This window comes from Epinephelus moara, chromosome 16, assembly GCF_006386435.1.
Source record: "Epinephelus moara isolate mb chromosome 16, YSFRI_EMoa_1.0, whole genome shotgun sequence".
Taxonomy (NCBI): Eukaryota; Metazoa; Chordata; class Actinopteri; order Perciformes; family Serranidae; genus Epinephelus; species Epinephelus moara.
In genome coordinates, this window is record NC_065521.1 from 37,932,646 (window position 1) to 37,952,368 (window position 19,723).

General features: G+C 40.8%; 2 protein-coding genes across 2 annotated transcripts; one reads left to right on the forward strand and one right to left on the reverse strand.

The window, feature by feature from the left end:
* Positions 1-3,328: 3,328 nt before the first annotated feature.
* Positions 3,329-4,905, reverse strand: cebpb (CCAAT enhancer binding protein beta). The gene has a single exon (XM_050065178.1). It carries the CDS (start codon positions 4,705-4,707, stop codon positions 3,808-3,810), a length of 900 nt encoding a protein of 299 aa, XP_049921135.1. The 5' UTR covers positions 4,708-4,905; the 3' UTR covers positions 3,329-3,807.
* Positions 4,906-9,831: 4,926 nt separating this feature from the next.
* On the forward strand, positions 9,832-18,118 carry peds1 (plasmanylethanolamine desaturase 1). Its single transcript, XM_050063975.1, has 6 exons — positions 9,832-10,051; positions 10,981-11,100; positions 11,270-11,361; positions 11,450-11,594; positions 11,721-11,933; positions 13,956-18,118. The coding sequence occupies exons 1-6, from the start codon at positions 9,916-9,918 to the stop codon at positions 14,075-14,077; spliced, it is 828 nt and encodes a 275-aa protein (XP_049919932.1). The 5' UTR covers positions 9,832-9,915; the 3' UTR covers positions 14,078-18,118.
* Positions 18,119-19,723: the final 1,605 nt, after the last annotated feature.

Genomic DNA, 19,723 nt, shown 5'->3' on the forward strand with positions numbered 1-19,723 from the left:
CAACTGTCAGAGTGCTGCAGTGATGATGTTCTTTTGTAGGCTGATGTGTTAGTTAGTGTCACCCTGGTTCCCTCGTCAAAGAGCCAATGGTATTTTTCCACTGGATTTTGTATTATTGCAGAAAATAAGCTCTGTGGCAAACGTTAATGTTACACAATTTGTTCAGCAGGGTAACCTCCACAAATGAACACCAATTTTATGATTTTCCAAGCATAAATGCAGTCGCCAGAGGTAAAAAGCTTACTATAATCGAACCACTTCACGTCAAACGTCAAAGTCACAACGAGGCTGTAAAGTCATGTTTGGTGTGATGACGTTCTGTAGTCTCATTTAGAACTTGTTAGCGGGTGGGGTACTTACTGACGAATTTTATGCTATTCTCTTAAACTTGTGTTAACCACAGACCTTCTTTCAGGCATCTAACCAAAAAGCCACTGACTTAGAGACGAGGGAACCAGAAGTGAAAAAATGCTAACTCATTTCTGCATTTTAGGACTCATTCCTGCTGCATACTGTGGCTCCTTTGAGTTTGTTCATACAACAAAAGGTAAATGTTGGTTCGGCAAGTACCATGTTAAGGCTAAAACTAATGATTATTTTCATTATACAATCATCTGCCTCTTATGCCGGCTCTAATTTGCCATAGACCAATGTGACGTCTTGACATGTCTTGTTTCATCTGGCCGACAGAAAATATGACTTAATGTTTATTTGATTATCAAAACAGTTGATTATTGATTTTGTTGGTAGACTAATCGATGATTCAACTAATTGTTGCAGCTCATTTCCATATATTACTTTATGACATACCTCTTTCTATATAACCTGATCTATTGAGATGCAACAAAACTCTAACCAATCTGTTGTGCTCCATGTTCATTGTGTAATTTAACTTCAATGCACTTGTGTTACTATTTATGATGAGAAACAGCAACAAATGTGTTTGTCAGAAAGAAACTGAAATTTGTCTTGCATCCCAGGACATCAACTATAAATAAAGCAATACAAAACAACACTTAACCAAACAACAAAACCACAGTACAAGCACTACAAGTCACAGATGTTACGAAAAGTGGATGCAGTGCAACAGATGAATCTATCTGATACACAGTCAAACTGAACAAGCCAGAAAAACTGCTAAAAAAAGAGGACCAAAGCCAAAGTGTAAAAAGATAGAAGGCTGAGATTTCATCTTCCAACGTTTCTGATTTATTTGGGAAACACTCTGGTACAACATTGCATAAAAGCGGTTTGAGGAACACAAAAGTGCTAATAAGTGTCAAAAAAACATACTAACATGACTCATAGGTAAAAAAAATTCTTCCATTTCTCAACAACTGGCACAGAGTGGACATTCGAGTGACAGGTGTGTGTGTGTATGCGCGCGTGTGTGTTTGTATTGCTTTATCAGAGGAGTTTTTCAGGAGGCCAGTTGGGCTGCGGAGGGGCTGTGATGCAACTGGGAGTTTACGGACAGACACTGCCCATTGACGGTAAAATGTGGAAAGGGGGCCGGGCTAAACTTTCAAGAAAAGAGGTCATCCTGTGTGGGAATTTCCCTCTCCCCTGTCAGCATGCGAGCCAGGAGCAGGGAAAGACTGCGTGGGGCTCCAATAGGAAACGAGGGGTCATCGAAGAAAGAATGCCTAGAATGTTTGAATGACTCTGTGCCAAAACTGACAGCTACGACCGGAAAGCGAGGGGAGAAAATGTGCTGAGAAAGTCACAACTGTGGAGTCTGTGGATGTTAAATCATATTTGAAACTTTGTTTTGTGGTTTTAAACATCCACAACTTTTATTGAAAACTGTAAAACATAATCATGTTTACTTAAACTATTTTGTGCCCGGTGAGACCTAGCGCCAAGCCACAACTACTTAAAGCTATTGTCATGCTCATGGAGGATAACAATTGTCTTATTGAAATGTGGGTGTAGCATTCTTCAAGTGGTGATGTGTTGGAAAGGGAGGATATTGCACAACAGTTAAAAGCTAAACTGTTCCATCATTGAGTGTGTTGAAACATCCACTGTGTTCAAAATGTCATCTATCACTGCCAAACAGCACCAGTTTTTAGACTTTATTTGGAGAATATAATGTGACTTTTCAGTGACAATGTAGTAAATGTTACCCCCCCCCCTCCTCTTGAGAAACAAGCAGGGGTGGTTTTTCTTCTTCTCTATTGTTTGAAGTGAGAGTTGGAAAAACATTCCCCACCCTGAATTGTCACGGATCACCTACAAATCCCACCATGCCTCTTTCTTTATCCTCTCTGTCTGGGCTTTGCTTGCTTGAGACAGATAAGTTTCATACTGTGCACACAGTGAAATGCAGTCTGAGGGCTTGGTAAATTCCACTGCAAACAAATAGTCAACTTATCTATCACGTCTGGTGTAACCTACTTTGTCACTCCCATTTTTAACTTCTTCATTTTCTACTGAATCTTGTCCCCTTGAGGGTTAAATGAGGTTTGCTCGGGATCGTTCGTATCTTTACTGACACACAGCCAGTTCTCTTGGCTGTTGAAGCATGACCTGAGGTGGTGTGAGGAGGTTAGTTGCTGATTAATTTCCATGCAACCTTGAACCCCTCTCTGGGCCAGTGGACCCAGCAGAGTATTGACAGAGCAGTGTGCTAAAGATAAAGCTAGCGTTTTTGTGCTGCGTGCAGTGTGTGACCGAGTCTTTTTTTTTTTTTTGCTGCTCTCAGCAGTATCGTTTCAGTCTAAATTAGCTGGATGTATTTCAGGATCTGATAAGTTTTGTGTCAATCAATGAGTAAACAGACGAACGCAAATGCAGTGTCATTAAGAGTTACTCAATAATGGTGTTGAGAGTCTGTCATTGTGAGGATTCACCTCACTTTTCTGCTGTATTTGATGACAATAGAGAAACACAATTTCACATAGGAGGCCTTTTTTATAGTCAGTAACAGAGGAGGTTTCTGTTGTCTTATAAAAAGGTACTGAACACCATTTTCTGCTCTGTGGAAACAATAAATAATAATGAATCGTGTAGATGGTGATCTGAGGCAATATCAAAATGTCTGTAGCCTTAGTCGTGACGACCAGATTTATAAAATCCACTCCAAGTCCTAAAGCAAGCATCAAATTCCTACGTCATGTTGAGGTCTCTTTCAAATTTGGCTTATTATCTTGAATTATAAGACTGCAAATTTGCCTCATCCTCGAGCCAATTTTTATCTGCAATATGTTGTAATAGAAACACACTGTGATACAGTCTGTCATGAGTGTGAATATTGAAGGCGAGCATTAACACCCCTGTCTGCACCTGCTTCAAAAGGACAGAAAGGAAGAAATTACGAATGAAATTCTTTAGACAAAGTATAAATCTGTTTAATTCAATAAAATATCAAGTACAATTAAAGCATTTCCCCTTTTAATATTAAATAATTAGACTTATTTCATTCATTGCCAATACTATTACAAAGAGTTGCATCATTTCACTGCAGCACAACTCTTCCCTTGACAACCATGGCTCCAGATACACAAAATGTAGAAATTCACTCGCATGTATGTAAAATCTGCACCGAAATACTGCATACACAAAAAATTACATCTGAGAATAAAGCTACGGTGACATGTGAAGAATCGTGAATGATTGCGCAATCCATGCACCCACTCCTTCAGTCCCATTCAAAGTGTCCCTGTAAACTGGTGGTCGCTGTCTTCACATGTGAAGCGTACCGTTTTTCCAACACTAGTTCAGTGGATCACCTCCGGCTCTAAAGTCCATCGATGATGAGACAAGCAGCCCGGAGGTCTGTGTGGAGTCTCTGGAGGAGGTTTTCTAACACTGTCCAGTGGCAGAGAGCAGGTTGCGCAGGGTGGCCAGCTCTCTGGACAGCTGCTCTACGCGCTTTTGTAAACGATCGTTCTCTGCAGCCAGTTCCAGCACTTTATGTTGAGTCTCCAAGTTGCGCATTTTGGCTTTGTCCCTGCTCTTCCTCACGGCGAGGTTGTTCCTCTCCCGCCTCACCCTGTACTCTTCACTGTCCTTGTCCAGGCGTTTCTTCGACTTGCCGCTGGACATTTTGCCACCGTGCGACGGCGACCTGCTTTTACCTGACGGGGCAGGTGTGCTGGGCGGGCTGGAGCAAGTCGAGGACGCAGTGGAGATGTTTCCAAGACTGCCGCTGGTGGCCTGGTAATGAAGGTACCTCATGTCAAAACCAGACGACCCGTTCTCCATCTTTGCGTCTTCCTGACTGTCGTCTCTGTCAGCAGCAGCGGCAGCGGCGGCTCTGTAGCGGCTCCCGACGAGTTCAGGGCTGAGCACACTATCCACACGGGTCTCCTGCAGCTCAGTGTAACCCAGCGCGTAGGGCTCCCTGGGGTCCCTCAGGTTGTCGCACTGACTCGTCTCCAGCTCGTTCAGCAGCGAGTAGTTCTTGTAGTTCTGTAAAGCTGTAACTCTCTTGATCTTGTTCTCCGCCAGGAAATCAGAGTAAACGTCCCCCTGCTGCTGGTGCTGCTGGTGCTGTTGGTGCGTCTGCGCCGCCAGCTGCGGGCAGTGCAAAGCTGAATCCAGGTAAACGCTGAAGTCTATCGCTCTCTCCCGCTCTTCAATGCCCAGCTCCGTCATCGAGTCGCCGAGCCTCCAGTATGAGCTGTTGCTGATGGGACTGATAATGCTGTCTCTACTGTGGATAGCAAAGCCGCCCTCGTCGTAGAAGCCGGCCACTTCCATGGATCTTAACACCCGCCGGATTGCAGGAGCATGGAGCGCTGAGATGAGACGCCCAGAGTGCTTTTGCTTCAGTTGCCTCAGTTGTGAAATGGCTCAAGTGTTGGAATGTGATGAGTTTAAATCCGCCGTGTCACTGCCTGTGACAACATGCAGTGAAACTACTTTGAAGAAGCTGCGCTCATGGATTGGGAGGAATTGACAGGTCTTCCTGTCTCGGGGGGTTTTATTAGACGCGAGGGGCGGGGCTTTAACTGGGCAGGTGTGTGACGCGCAGCGAGGAGCCAACCGGACAACCTGTGCTGCTCTTACAGTAGCTTCCCTGCAGTCAACCGTCTGTGTTTTAACACCAGAAACGAACTTAATCTGTCTTTAATTTGTGTGTGTGACGCTGAGTTGTGGCACAGACATTGGTTTGTAGCAGCGGAATAAATGATGGGAAATGCAACTTTAGTGGTTTTTCGTTAAAATGAAACTAAGACATCAAAAATCAAAAGTGAAAATGAGCGTCTAAACCCACAGCCAGGGTGCCAACTGTCAAAACAGAGCGCACTGAATACTTTTTACCCCGGCATTTGTTGACACAACGTCCATACACGCCCTCTACAGTCAAATCTCATCAACTCGATAATAATGGAAAAATCCCATTCGTGGCAACCATTTTCTGAGTTCATGCGTAATCACCCCCTAACGACGATGCTCATGAAAGCAACCCTGGACACATCTCCACACAGCTGTTTCCCCACAACACAGAGACTAGCTCAAACCAGACTGTTGTTATGTGGTCAAACTGTATCAGATGATGCATCCACTCCAAATGTATGAGGGTCAGGGTGGGTGTTGTGAGACTTTTAGTCAGTCTGGGTTATGTCTAATAACACCTCACTGTGTCCTCATTCAGGCCCACAAAGCTTTTCTATAAATGTCTCAAAGGCCATCATGATTTTGTTCCCACATTAAATTTAAATTTAAACAATAAAAAGACACAGTGACTTGGCTCAGGTGCCAAAACAGGTGTGTGTATCATTCACACTCAGCAGGTCTAATGAGCCTCAGATCAAACAGGCTGCTCATGACTCTCTGCTCTTCTGTTACTCCACAGTTTGTTATCAGTTGAGTGTATGTAATTAATGTGAGGTCTTACTGCCATCTTGTGGCGAGCTGCTAGACTGTACAGAAGTGACACAGTTGAGACATCTTTACATAAACTGTTTCACTGGTGCACAGCCAAAAACACTTATCTTACAACATCTCTTGCCTTTCTCACAGATATGCACATCTAAACAAGCATATGTATGCACCGGTGCTTCAGTTTATTCTGCGACTAAAGAAGTTTGTGACTCTATTCATGTATGATGCAGTGACCCGAAATGGTGACCCCCATATCTGGATGAACAAGTAGCATAAATGGAAGTACCTCAAAACTGTACTTAGGTGCAATACGTGCGCACATGTACTTAGCTGCTCTCCATTACACTGAAATCTGTCTCTTATTCACTCCCCTAGCTTTTAATAATGCGTTTCATTTCACAAGTTTGTGTTTTTATGCAAGAACTGTTTATGTTTTCTCTAAAACTACTTTATAAATTGTTGTGTGGTTGGATCTATAAATGTGCATTATATTTTATAAGCTGATCGAATGTTTTGTATGTAAGAGTAAGATAAAAATCGAGTAAAACGTACAATATTAACTGAATAATTTAATGAATTGTGAGTATAAAGTAGCATAAAATTCAAGATTCAAGATGCTTTATTGTCATTTCTAAAGTTATGTAACAGACATATAGAGAATTGAAACATCGCTTCACTCTGAAATGACAGTGCAAAAGGTTAAGTATAAATAAGGAAGTAAAAGAGAATAGAAGAGGTAACACAAAAATAAAAATAAATAAGAGCAATCAAGTGGTGCAAAGATGCAACAATTAGAATAGCAGCTTGCCTCAGTCTCAGCCTCAGTATATAAGGTAGTGCTGGTCGTCTGGTTAAAGTGGCTGGTGCTGTTATGGGTAATATGGTTAATATAGGTAACATAGTCCAGAGTCTATGGGAGTGGGCGGTCAGGAAAAAAGGAAATGGAAATAGCTAGTCAAGTAATACACAAGTGCCATAATATTAGAGCTAAGCATGTCCCACTGTACTTTACTGTGGTTACACATAGCAACACAGCAAACACTGAACCTTTACTGATACTGTGAGGTCACATATTTTCTTAGCTGTTGCACAAACTGTTGGATGGTATACTGTCTGTTCAGCAATGGTGAAATGTAAATTAAGTACGTTTACTGTGCTTAAAGAAACACTTCACCCACAACATGACCATTTGTGTATCAGTTAGTCATGCTCAGTGACCTTGAATTCATGAAACAAAGTTTGCTTTTCTCACATGCCTCCACAGAAAACGGCGAACATTTTGATTTATTTTGTCGGTGAGGTATTCCTTTAAGTACAGTTTTTAGACTCTTAAGCTTTACTTGAGTATTTGCTGCTTTATACGTGTATTTCAGAGGGAAATGTTACACCTTTTATTCCACTACATTTATTTAACAGCTATAGTTACTGGTTTGTTTGCAGATTCATATTTTGCATAAAAAGTCCCGTTTATAAGGGCTTAAAACTAAATGCATAGTGTTTGGATCAACTTTCAGACCTCAACATAAACCACAGTTAAACCCGTCTTTGCTGGGAGTGCCTGTGGAGCAGTTAGAGGAAACCTAACTCCTTGGAGTGATATTAGACGGTGGATAGAAGTGGTCAGAACAGAGAGAAAAGCTGTTCCATTTATGGGTCTGGCACTTATTAAGAGATGTGCTTGATTCTTTCTACAAGAATTTATCTTCATTTTTAAACATTGGTTCTTACTAATTTGCATCACTGTCCAGTAATGTGTTTGAGTGCGTCAAATAATGACTCATGACTCATGCCACATGACTTCCTCTGAACTGTAACAGAAGAGCTAACATAATCAGATTGCACATAACCTTAGGTTGGTCACTGGTGAAGGACAATATGGTTATTTTTCTGCTCTGTTTTATGAGAAATATTTTATTGTCTAAAACCCTGAATATTCTTTACCATCATTTTTCTTATAGTGGTAATGACCATAACATAAATACATCTGTATGCAGCAAGAGGTTGTTTTTCACTTCCTGTTTCCAAAACAAATGCAAGGCAACGCACTGTTGTGTTCAGAGGAATGAAATTATGTAAAGGTTGACTATCGGACATTTTACATCTAACAAGCGCAGCTGTTTTTAAAAAGAGGTTGAAGAAATACCTGATGGCACTGAACACCAGCACATCTTAAATAGGAGAAGTTTTATTAGATAATATCTGACTATACGAACCTTTGTGTTAAACTCTTCTGGTCTTTTCATTTTCTTAATCACTGTTAATGCTGTTATTAGTAGTACTACTATTACATATGAGCTATATCTTTTTTTTTTCTGACAATTTACATATAGTGAGGATACTTGTTGCCATTGTTGTAACTATTGTCATTAGTAGTTTCATTGTTGTAAATTGTCTACTTGTCTACTTGTGTGGACCCCAGGAAGAGTAGTTGCTACCTTGGTAGTGGTGAATGTGGATTAATATAACTAACTAACTAAAAAAATATTAAAACAAATAAATAAACAAACAAATAAATTAATAAATAAGAGCTCCAAATACAACGTGCATATACAACATACAATAAAATACACACTGAAAAGCCAGGGGAATGAATGAGAGAAAGCTTTCAGTGTCAACCTGCAGTGAAAAGTAACTGAGCAGCGACAAACAGATCTACTTGTGCTTTACCAAAGTACAGTTTTGAGACTCTTGTACTTTTCTTTAGTACCATAAAACTTCAATTAGTAGCCCGGGCTATTATTTGCATAAATCACTGAAATCAGCAGGCCTATATTTGGGACAGGCCTTTAATTCCTTTCACACAAAACTGTTGCTCAGCAAAGTTCGGGAAATACAAATTGTTTATTTAAACCAGTATTACTTGTTTAAAAATTAGGCTTTAGGATAATATATCAATCATGAGTCATTAATTCAATCTTGCTCCGACAGACATGAGAGAGAGAGAGAAAGTTATTGCATACTGACACAACAACACTTTATCCTGTTAAAACAGTACTCACAACCTGGATTAATTTTCATGTAAAACCTTTTTGATTATTTTGATCTGAGGACCCTTACGGACTAAAGGAATATGAATAACTTACAGTGGTATCAAGGAATGGACACATAATTTGCGATAGCCAACAACCTGGTTTTACACATCTGAATAACAACCAGACCAGGCGTCTAATTGAGACAGGCCTTTATTGGTCACAATCTATAGCCACACCAGGATAGTAAAAGGGACTGGACGTTTAACTGAAGTTTCGTGGTATTTCCAGTTTATGTTACTTCATACTTCTGCTCCATACATTTAAAAGGGTAATGCTGACAGCAGTAATATTATGAGGGATATATATTTTATTTACTTCACTATATATTTACCAGATAAAGTTAACCAGTCAACAAACTACTGATACAGTATATAATACTCTGACAGGGGCCATTGTGTCTATTGTAAACCGTCTGACACATTTGCTGATAATACCTATATACTTTGACTTGAGTTAAATTAGAATTATAAAACGTTTAGCCTCCTTGTAATAAAAGTACTTTTACCTGGATGTATTGATAATTTTCTTGAAGCCACTCTATTTAACTATGGCTGAACAGGAGCAACTATGGCAACAAGTTGTCAGCTGGTTAACATTAGCATTAAAGCTAGCTCACATTAGCCACCACCACCAACTGGTCTCACCTGACTAAATGAGGCTGCAGCATCGAAACAACTGACTGTACGTGGTGTACGTGGTACCTTTGGTCCTTTCCTCAGCTGAAGCTGTACTGTTGATGTACACACACACACACACACACACACACACACAGCTCCCTCTACTGTACATCCAGCAGAGGGCTGTGAGCAGCGCGGGCAGCTGACAGGACGGGTGGGGTCAGGAAATGCGGTCTTTCCCCTTGCACACCCCCATTGGTCACTCGGCTTTCCATGGAACGTTTCCCCGCCTTGTGATTGGCTGCTGCGCTCAACGACTTGCGCCGGATTAGTTGAAAACGCTACGCTGTCTGTGGGCTGAGAACTTGATGATTCCGTTGGTTCCTGACTGTGAGTAGAGAGATTGAAGGGGCAGGGCCCACAGTAGAGAAATGGCGAGAATGGTTAACGAGAACGGGTGTGGAGTGGAGACACAGAGCCCGGAGCCGCAGGGACCGGGCCGGGGCTCGGCCAGATGGGGTCCACAACACGCCGGTGCACGAGAACTGGCCAGTTTATACTCACCAGGTGAGTCGATGTGCTCAGCAGCTCCGTCTTATGCGCTTGTTCCCCGGTGTAAGTGTCCACGAGTGGTGTGATATAACGTCAGGCTTCACATAGCGTAGTTACCAAGTAACAAACTGTGGACAAAAACTACTTAAATCACAAACAGGAGCACCAGCTTGTGTTTAACTGCTACAACTAAATGACACCGAGCAATGAGCGACGGCTCTGTGCTGGTCACAGCCAGACTTTTGTTTGTTACACAACAGGAATCATGTGAGATTGGTTGGATTTGTGTTTGAGCCGCTGTTGTCCTTTGACATTTCGAGCATCAGGCAGAGGTTAGAAGAATCCACCGCTTCTGCTTTAGGCTCAGCAGCCTTATTTGTCCATGGAGCTGCTGTGACCTTTCGTAACAGCGTTGTCAGCCCTGGAAAGCAATGCATAACCAGAAACTGACGGTCTGGATAGTTTGGAGATGTTGGCCAGTCCACACTGTGCCAGTCCTCCCACTATTACTCATACCATTTGAACTTGGGCTTATGAATTGAAAGGCCTTCACACCCATTGTGCAAACACTTCATGCTTTTTGAGCTCCTCAGCTTTGACTTTCTGCTGATTTGACGTCTGCCTCCCAGTGGGCTTATTTTAGCCACTTAGAGACTGGAGCCTCCTTTGAGTTGTCAGATGTGGACAGGTATTTCAGGCCCAGCTGCTCACCTGTCATGTAACAAGCAAAGTGCAGACGAATGTCACTGATGTAAAGAAACATCTGACGCTGCCTCATTTACCAACCTTTGGACGTTTTAGTTTGGATTACATCATATCACATCATGTTCAGGTGGACTGCAGACATAATATGCATGATAATCTTATCAGGAACGTCGTACTATTAAGAAGTGCTGCTCATGTGTTGGATCATATTAACTCGTCTGCTCCTGTTTTCCTTTAAGGCAAAAGATGTCAAGAGTGGTTATGTGTCCTCCTCTGCTTCTCTCTCATGGCCTTCAATTTCATTCACCTTCTTGCCAATTTCCACCTGGGACACTTGTGGTACATCCCGCTGAGTATTGGTAAGTGCTGACTGAAACATTATATAATGTTCTGATGTTGTACTGTCACTGGTTTTTGTCTTCTGTTTTTTTTTTAGAGCTGCAGTCCAAATAAAGCATTGGCTCTGTCTTTAATTTAATGGTTTTCTCATCCTTTTATCTGTGCTGCGCTCCTCACACTGTCTTTCAGTGGCAGGAATACTCACAGCAGACTTTGCGTCAGGACTTGTTCACTGGGGGGCTGACACGTGGGGATCAGTGGATCTACCTATCTTTGGAAAGGTAAGGCATCTTTTGTTTGTACTCTAAATAATCTGCTTTTAAAATGATCATCCTCTTGCATTCACAGTGCGTATTTCTTGTTTTTCAGGCCTTTATACGACCATTTAGAGAGCACCACATCGACCCCACAGCCATTACCCGTCACGACTTCATTGAGACCAATGGTGACAACTGCATGTTGACCATAATCCCTCTAGCACACATGGCCTTCAGCTTCGTCACCCTTTCCCCTGGTGAGTTTTGTATCAACAAACCGAGTCTGACATTTTCATCTGTCTGATTTTCTTATCTATTTCAACATTACCATACAGAAGGAAAAAAAAACACCAAATAAATGAGTGTCTGTCTCCTTTTTGCAGCGGAGATTTACCATATCTACCCCTGGTACTGCTACTTGTACGCACTCGGCATCTTTGTGACTCTTACCAACCAGATTCACAAGTGGTCGCACACGTACTTTGGCCTGCCTCGTTGGGTCGTGTTTCTGCAAGACTGCCACATCATCCTCCCCCGCAAGCACCACCGCATCCATCACGTCTCCCCTCATGAGACGTACTTCTGCATCACCACAGGTTCGTCTTTTTTACTCAGGATTAAAGGTGGAAATCGGCCTGTAAATAGTGTTTTGAAGGTAAAATCTCACAGTTTGTGGGATGAGAGCGATGCGAAGCTCACTCAGCGTGGCTTTCAAAGTCATCAGCTTACTGTGCTGTTCACACTACACAACTTGTTGTCTTGTAATCGGGAGTCTTGAAATCATTATGTTTTTAAGGCCCAGACACACCAAACTGATATCGAAGAACTAGTGGAGGCCGACTGTTGCATCACCTCACGTCGCCTGTGTCTCAGCCAAAAACTGTGCTTGAACATACAATAAGGACTTCAACCGACGGCCAGCCAGTACGTACGATCTCCACCTGTGTGAAAGTAAATCACTCTCCATACCATTAGGCGGCGGTAGTCTGTATTCGTCATTCAAAAAGGGAAACTGGAACACCGACAAGACGGATTCAAGATGCTAGTAAGCCAGTTAGCACATTAACAACATCACCTGAGGTTAAACAATCAAAGGATATTTACCATGCTCTAGCTAACAACAAAAAACAATTATGAACTGTTTTCTGACCGCCTCACGCCCTCTTGACTTCAGCCGTTTATTTACATACTTATTCATCACTTCCGTTTCTCATCTCATGCACTGAGCTGAACTGTTTGATGCTGATTCAACATGCAGAGTTGGCCAAAAACCAGCTGACAAGGGCCAAAACAGGGCTATTAGTGCCAGCGGTGTGAGATACACTGCAAAAACAAGTGCGACACACGCTCACCGATGGCCTGACATTGACCAACACCACCTAAATGAATATTATTTCCATGCCTTGGAAAAGTTCAATCAATATTTGTTAACATGAGCTACTCTCTCTCAAAGTCAGATATCAGAGAAGTAAGTCTCAAACTTGTGATGTCATGGGGTATAAAGTCTGGAGCTGCTCCATAGATAATGAACAGGAGCCTGATTTATGGACCCACAGATGTTTATTTTCTTTTTTATACTCAAATGATCTTTATTCTATTGAAGTGTTCCAGTTCTGAAATAGAAAATGTTCCCATATACTCAGAGCGTTCCCCTGGATGCTCTCAACGTCTTTCACCATTCATTGTCTGTGGAGCTCCAGACTTTATATTTGATGACATCAGATATTAGAGTTTTAGCACTCTAGCTTTTGGATCTGGGAGGGACTTGTTTGTGTTTACTAATTTTTAGACTTTCTTAGATCATAGGAATAACACATATAAATTGGACATAGTTCCACGTTAGTGGAGGGGCGTGAAGTAAAACAAACTGTGATGTAAGGTGATATTGAGAACACATGTTGATTTAGAACAGCTTCTATAGCAGCGTCTATCTTTTCTATTGTGCTGCTATTGTTATTACTCCTCGTTGGTACAGGTTACCACTTGACAATGCTCGACAAAAGCTTTACAGCTTTAGTCCTGCTCTTGGCGCTGACTGGCTAATTGTGGTCCCGTGACGCTCATTGTTTGTTTTTTATTCCACCGCTGTCTCGTGTCATGATTTCAGACGAATCAGTCAACTCGGTGGAGTAGGCGCATTCCAAGGTCTGGACCCTTGTGGCTTGTGTGTTTGTTAAGTTACACAAGGGCAAATAAGGGCAAAAGGCGTGTAGTGTGAACTAAGGCTGCAACAACTGGTTAATAAATAGAGTCGTCGATCGAAATAATATTAAATGCCAACTATTTTGATAATCGATAAACCGTTAATCATTTTTCAAGCAAAAATGTCAAAACATTTGCTGGCTCCAGTTTCTTAAATGTGAGAATTTGCTGCTTTTCTTTGTCATTTATGATGGTAAATGACGAGTCTTTGGGTTTAGGACTGCTGGTTGGACAAAAGAACCAAAGTGAAGTCATCACTTTGGGCTTTGGGATGTTTTGAAGAGCAATTTTCACAAGTTTTTGATTTAATTGTGAAAATAATAAGCACATTTATTGATTATGAAAGTAATTGTTAGTTGCAGCTTCAGTGGGATCTAGGCACAAGGCAAATTTGTCATCGAGCCTTTTCTCTCCAGGTTGGCTGAACTACCCTCTGGAGAAATTCGGTTTCTGGAGGAACCTGGAGGATCTTATCCAGGGCGTGACGGGAGAGAAGCCCAGAGCAGACGACCTGAAATGGGCTCAAAAAGTGAAGTAACGCTGCAGGCTAACTTCACCCTACCTCAGAAGACACTGGCTCTGTCCAGGCTTCTCATCCCCTTTTTTGCCTCACACAAACTGTAATCCATAAAAAGACAAACTAACAAACACTTTCTGATGCCATAGCTTTAAGTCTTGCACATTGTGTCTGTTTTTCAAGAGGAGGGCTCTGTTGATGGGATTTTTTCATTACTCACTCTCATGGATCATCATGTGAAATTGCAATATATCCTAAACTCTTCGTGTGTCTAACACAACTCATCACTTTTTTGAGGCAATTTACAGATGCTTTTGTTAAGACGGTTTGATCAGATACTTTACGGTCAGATGCAGATAATTTGAAACTGCTTCCTAAGGAGATTAAAAGATTTCCCTCACGTCAGAAAATTCAAACAATCCCAAGAAAGAATACTTGAAAGAGTGAACACTCACTTTTTTCCCTCCTCCAGAGACGCAGCTGTTCATTTGCAGACTGGATAAGTCACGTTATATTTAGCACTGCATTATTTTTTTTGTCTCTGGATCGGTCTTTGCATCTCCACCTCATCAAGGGTCTGATTGATGTGCAAATGATAAAATTGGATTTAGGCCATGGTAAGTAGTAGGGCTGGGGTGAGGATTTTTGGATGCTTTACCTATGTTGATAGCTAAAGAACAAAATGGTTAATCACTGTTACATTTGTTGATTTCGTGCACATTTTGGTTAGATGCACGCTTTTGGGGCATTTTTAAAGAGTGGTGTCAATTAGATTTAAAAAAACAAACAAAAAACAAATACAAACCAGTGCCCATTGTTGTTGTTTCTGTTAACTCTCTACAAATCAAAATGCAGCCATATTTAATTGTTTAGTTGTGGATTTGTTAGTGTGAGACAATGACTACAGTTGCAGTGGAAGAGTCAGTAAAACCAGAATCATTCCTCCAGGATGCTAAACGACAGATCTGACAGTTTAGAAAACGAGTTTTTGTGTAAACAGTCCTGTCAGATCTTAAGCGGGCATTTTGATGGAATGTTTTTTATTATCGGGCTGTTGAATTCAGGGCTGGGTGTTGTTTAAAAAAGTACAAAACCAGAACCAAAACCAGTGCCCTTAAAGAGTTCTTCATTCAATATCCGCCATGTGAATGGAAACATTCAGCTGCAGAAAATGCCACCAGGCGCTACAGGCATGTAGTATAGCCAAACTTTTAAATGTTTTGGTGGCATGTCAACATGCTAAACTGCCAACTCAAATACACCACAGGCGTATGGGTTGTAGCTCCTGTGTAGCTCCTACGTCGCGTTAAATCAAAGACGGCTTGTGGTGATTGGCTGCAAGCAAAACCATACAAATAGCCATTTTTTTCTAGATGTGGGTGCAAAAAGGATCGAATGCAGGTCTCGTTTGACTGGAGAAGTTTGATACTACTTGGTACTGAGTTGTTTCAGTCGATACCTTAAAGATATTAAGTTCCAATACCCAGTCTTAATGAGACAGCTTCATATATATCTTAAATAATAGTGGAAACAGAAGATGCATAGAGTGATTTGAAAAAAGTGACATTGAAATGTGTGTAACTGTAGTCATTGTTGATGCTAGGCCAGTAGGAAATCAGAAAACACACCAGTCACACCACTGTTCTGCTGAGTCTGTCTGGCCTGAATAACTAGTCCATCAGATGATCATGTGTCCTCTGTGAAAAGCCTTTTTTTTAACCCCTGGTACACTGACAGTTTGACAGCACAGAGGCAGACACAGTTTTGACCAGCTGCCTTACACACCACAGATGCAGTACTTGTGTCTTTTTGCTTATTTTTTGTTTCATTTGCAGCACTCCTTTGTGTTAATTATTGTGTCTTTCTGGGGTTTGTGTCTCCGTTAATCAGACACAGATCCTCCAAAGTTATGTGCCAACAGTGTGTAACATTGTTTTAACTCCTCGCATCTTGCTATTCTTTTGTGTTGTGTTGGAAGAAACTGTCGGCTTCGAAGTGTAACATTGGCCATGAGGAATGCTGCCACTGTGTACCGTCTTGGTAACCGTGACAGGCAGACTTGGCGATGTTACAAGGGCTTCTGTGGTTGTTTTTTTTTAATGCTTTAGTCAGTAATTTGTAAATGCATTGTACAGCGAATAACTATGCAGTGTAATCTGAGGCCCTTAACCATACGTCTTAACTCATCTGATTAGGTTCAAATGCCTTTCGTTTTCTACTAGTTTACACATATTTGCTATTTGAGTTGGAAAACTGGAGCTTAAAAAAGTAGCTACTTAAACTGCATGACGAAATTACTTTTACTAATTAAGATGTCACTTACACAGACGTAAGAATGCGTGCATGCATACAGCATGTCGGCTTGTGCAAGCGATATACCGGGTCACCAGCTTTCCTTTGGGTTTATGAAGAGCAGACACTGATTAGGGAGGATTGTGCTCGCTCCAGATTAAATTAATTGTGCTGCTTTCAAAAGATGACCCCAAACTTTGACCAAACGGTCCCTTGAACGACCAAAATGTTATGTGATCAATCCTAGATTCTTCAGGTTTAAATTGGAAGCTACGTTTGTTGCCTAGTTAGGTTGACCAGGTTAAAGGCTGAATGAAAGGCTGAACTACTTTGTACTCAAAGTAGACAGTTTAGTATTAGTTCATTTTGAAGGTAAAAATCAAGCTTTATATAATGAAATATTCCAGTTTTTGAATCCTATATACTTGATTATAAACAATTATCCACCATAGGTCAACAACAGAAGTACACTGCAGATTGCGTAGTGCTTGTAGAGTATTGTGAGAAGCAGCTTTGTGTGCGCTAGGTTGTGCAATATATGCTGGTAAATGGATGCCGTTATGTTTCATTGCAAAGGCGTGTGTAGAAGTTGTGCTCCTGTAGCTCTTTTGGATCAGTATTAGGCACAAAATAGTTTGGGCGCTGCTAGCTGCAGATAGTAGACACATTTCAGCTTTGACACACCACTTAGTTTATGAATAGAAATTTGGCGTTGGCTCTACTGGATGTTTTGGCGCTTCAGCGAATTGCTTTTTGTGATAATATAAAAGTAATGAGAATTTTAAGGACGTTTTGTGTTTTTGTAATACTGCAAAATAGGAAAGGTTAGTGGTTAGATATACATGACATGCCATAATTAGTTTGGACAAAACTGACAACCTCGCAATAAAAATAAATGGTGAGCTCAGAAGGAATCCAGATCATAATAATAATCCTGACTTGGAGACAGAGTGGCTGTAATTGTTGTTTATGGTTGTGATAGTTGGGAGTCAAGTTGTGAGTATAGATCTAACATGCATTAACTTATTCTTCATTCTTATTCTCCAGATGATCTCAGGATTGTGGTTAGAGTGATTTAAATAGGTTATTATGAATTTATGGATAAAAGAAAAAAAAACCTCTCCATTAGTGAAGTTCAGGCCGTTATTTAAAAGATAACAGTTGTTCAAGTCACTTGTTTCATCAGATTCTGTTGGCCAAAGTAGCCAGATGATGATTTTAAATACATTATAGGTTCTATTATAGCCATATATCAGTATAGTTAACTTGGCCTCTTGTTGTTGAGGTAGAATTTGTTGTTTAAAAACAGACATCAGTGGATTTGAAAGGGTATTTTGTGACAATGTGTGGTTCACTAAATATTTTTCCCACTGGAAATGGTGAAAGCAAATGAACTGGTTGGTATGTGGGGTGGGCAGTCATTGTTGGTTTGTTCGACATGCTGTGTTGAAATCACTTTTGTAATGATCCTTGGACTTTTTATTGAATTGCCTTATCCTCTCCCTGATTGATTTACTGTAAATCTTGCCAGCGATGTGGGAAAACAATTTATTGACTGACTTTAAATCGCCCTTCACTTGCCTCTCACTTGTTCTGAGGCAAGGCCCATGTGGATGTTGTAGTTGGTGATGTATGCTGGTGGTGATGGAGTTTTAGATATCAGAATAATGCCTTGATGCCTTTTTGTTGTCTTCCCTTTGGGAGACTTACAATGTATATATTAAACTGTATTTATAAATAAACTAAATAAACAGTTGATAATTACTGCTACCTGTTTTCTCTGATTCATTTCTTTCATTATTATTTGTCTTCAGATTGAAGATGTAGCGAAATATAAAGTTCCTGCAGATACTTTAAGCCTTAAAAGGATCTTTCATAAGTCTTAAAAATACTCAGAAACTGGAAATAGGATTTTATAAAGTTGCTAACCAGCTGGACGTCGTGTTAATCAACAAACAACAGAAGAAGGCAGTGGTGACAGATGTAGCAATCCCGAGCGACAGCAACATCAGGAAGAAGGAACATGAGAAGCTTGAAAAATACCAAGGGCTGTACGAGGAAGTAGAAAATATGTGGGGAGTAAAGTCAACAGTGGTGCCAGAGGTAATTGGAGCACTGGGTGCTGTAACCCTCAAACTGGGAGAGTGGCTCCAGCAGACTCCAGGTACAACATCTGAGGTCTCTGTCCAGAAGAGCACAGTCCTAGGAACAGCTAAGGTACAGCAAAGAAAACTCCCAGGATGCTGGTAGAGGTTTTAGGAACTCAGTATAGTCTGTGTGGATTACTTGTCTCAAGGATTACATCAGATTTTCTTTTAAATCATTTCATCATGGGACATAATGTGCAATTTTATGGCATAATTATGAATATTCTGTGACCATGCACTCTTACACAACCTATCCTTCAGATATGATACTGTACATACGCAACCCCACCTACAGTGATCCCTACTGTTGTATTATTATGATCCACAGCACCTACTGTTGACCTGATTTTGGCACTGTGTATATTGTACATACAGTATTTTGGATTTTCACCTTATTGTCATACTTCATTTGCACCCTTCCCACTTTATATTGCAGCTGCTGCACAGCGATTTTTCTTTGAGTAAATAAAGTTTTATCTTATCTTATGTAATTAAGCTACACATTCTTCATGTTGTTACTTTCCTCTTGCACAACTGCATACTCTCCATTTTAGTAGCCTACAGCCAGAGCAGAGGATCATAAGTGTTCTCTAAGGAAGACATTTTACCACGTCCCAGTAAGAAAAGCACAGATGAAATAAGGAAACTGAGTAAGAGATTCAGTGCACATTTTATTAGTAACACTTGGTTTTCCCCTACTGTGACAAGTTAAAAATGTTTGCTATGAGTAAAAAAATAAGAAGAAATACAAAGAAATATGCTATGTGACAGAAGGCATCGATGCACTGCTGTCCGAAGTAATCATTAGCAAATGGAATTTTAACCATAAATAAACTTAACAAATTTCCGTTATTATTACTACTGGCTCAAGTGTTACGGTGTACTGCAGTTCTGCATGTGGTTTGTGCAAGTGGCGTTGCCGTACCCCAGCAGAAGCCATGGTTCGGTACGATCAATGTCAAACACTCTACATTACTTTCAAATGCAATAAAAAGTGGGAAATGTAGTGTAATGTAGGCTATATCATTGCTGATTGTTATATTTTTTGTTAAGGGTTGGTATGTCATAAAAATGTCATTAAAAAGTCTTAAAAAGTCATAGTATAGTATGTCATAAACATTAATTTAAGAGTCATAGTTTGGTCAGATAGTTTAGTTTAGAATGAGATCGTGGATACAAGTGGCCGAAATGAGTTTCCTCTGTGGGGTGGCTGGGCTCAGCCTTAGAG

Bases quoted from the DNA above. Each gene is read 5' to 3' on its own strand.
- cebpb (XM_050065178.1), bottom strand. From the start codon at position 4,707: ATGGAAGTGGCCGGCTTCTACGACGAGGGCGGCTTTGCTATCCACAGT.
- peds1 (XM_050063975.1), top strand. From the start codon at position 9,916: ATGGCGAGAATGGTTAACGAGAACGGGTGTGGAGTGGAGACACAGAGC. The intron at 11,362-11,449 runs GTAAGGCATCTT...CTTGTTTTTCAG, and splicing joins ATCTACCTATCTTTGGAAAG to GCCTTTATACGACCATTTAG. The intron at 11,934-13,955 runs GTTCGTCTTTTT...TTTTCTCTCCAG, and splicing joins GTACTTCTGCATCACCACAG to GTTGGCTGAACTACCCTCTG.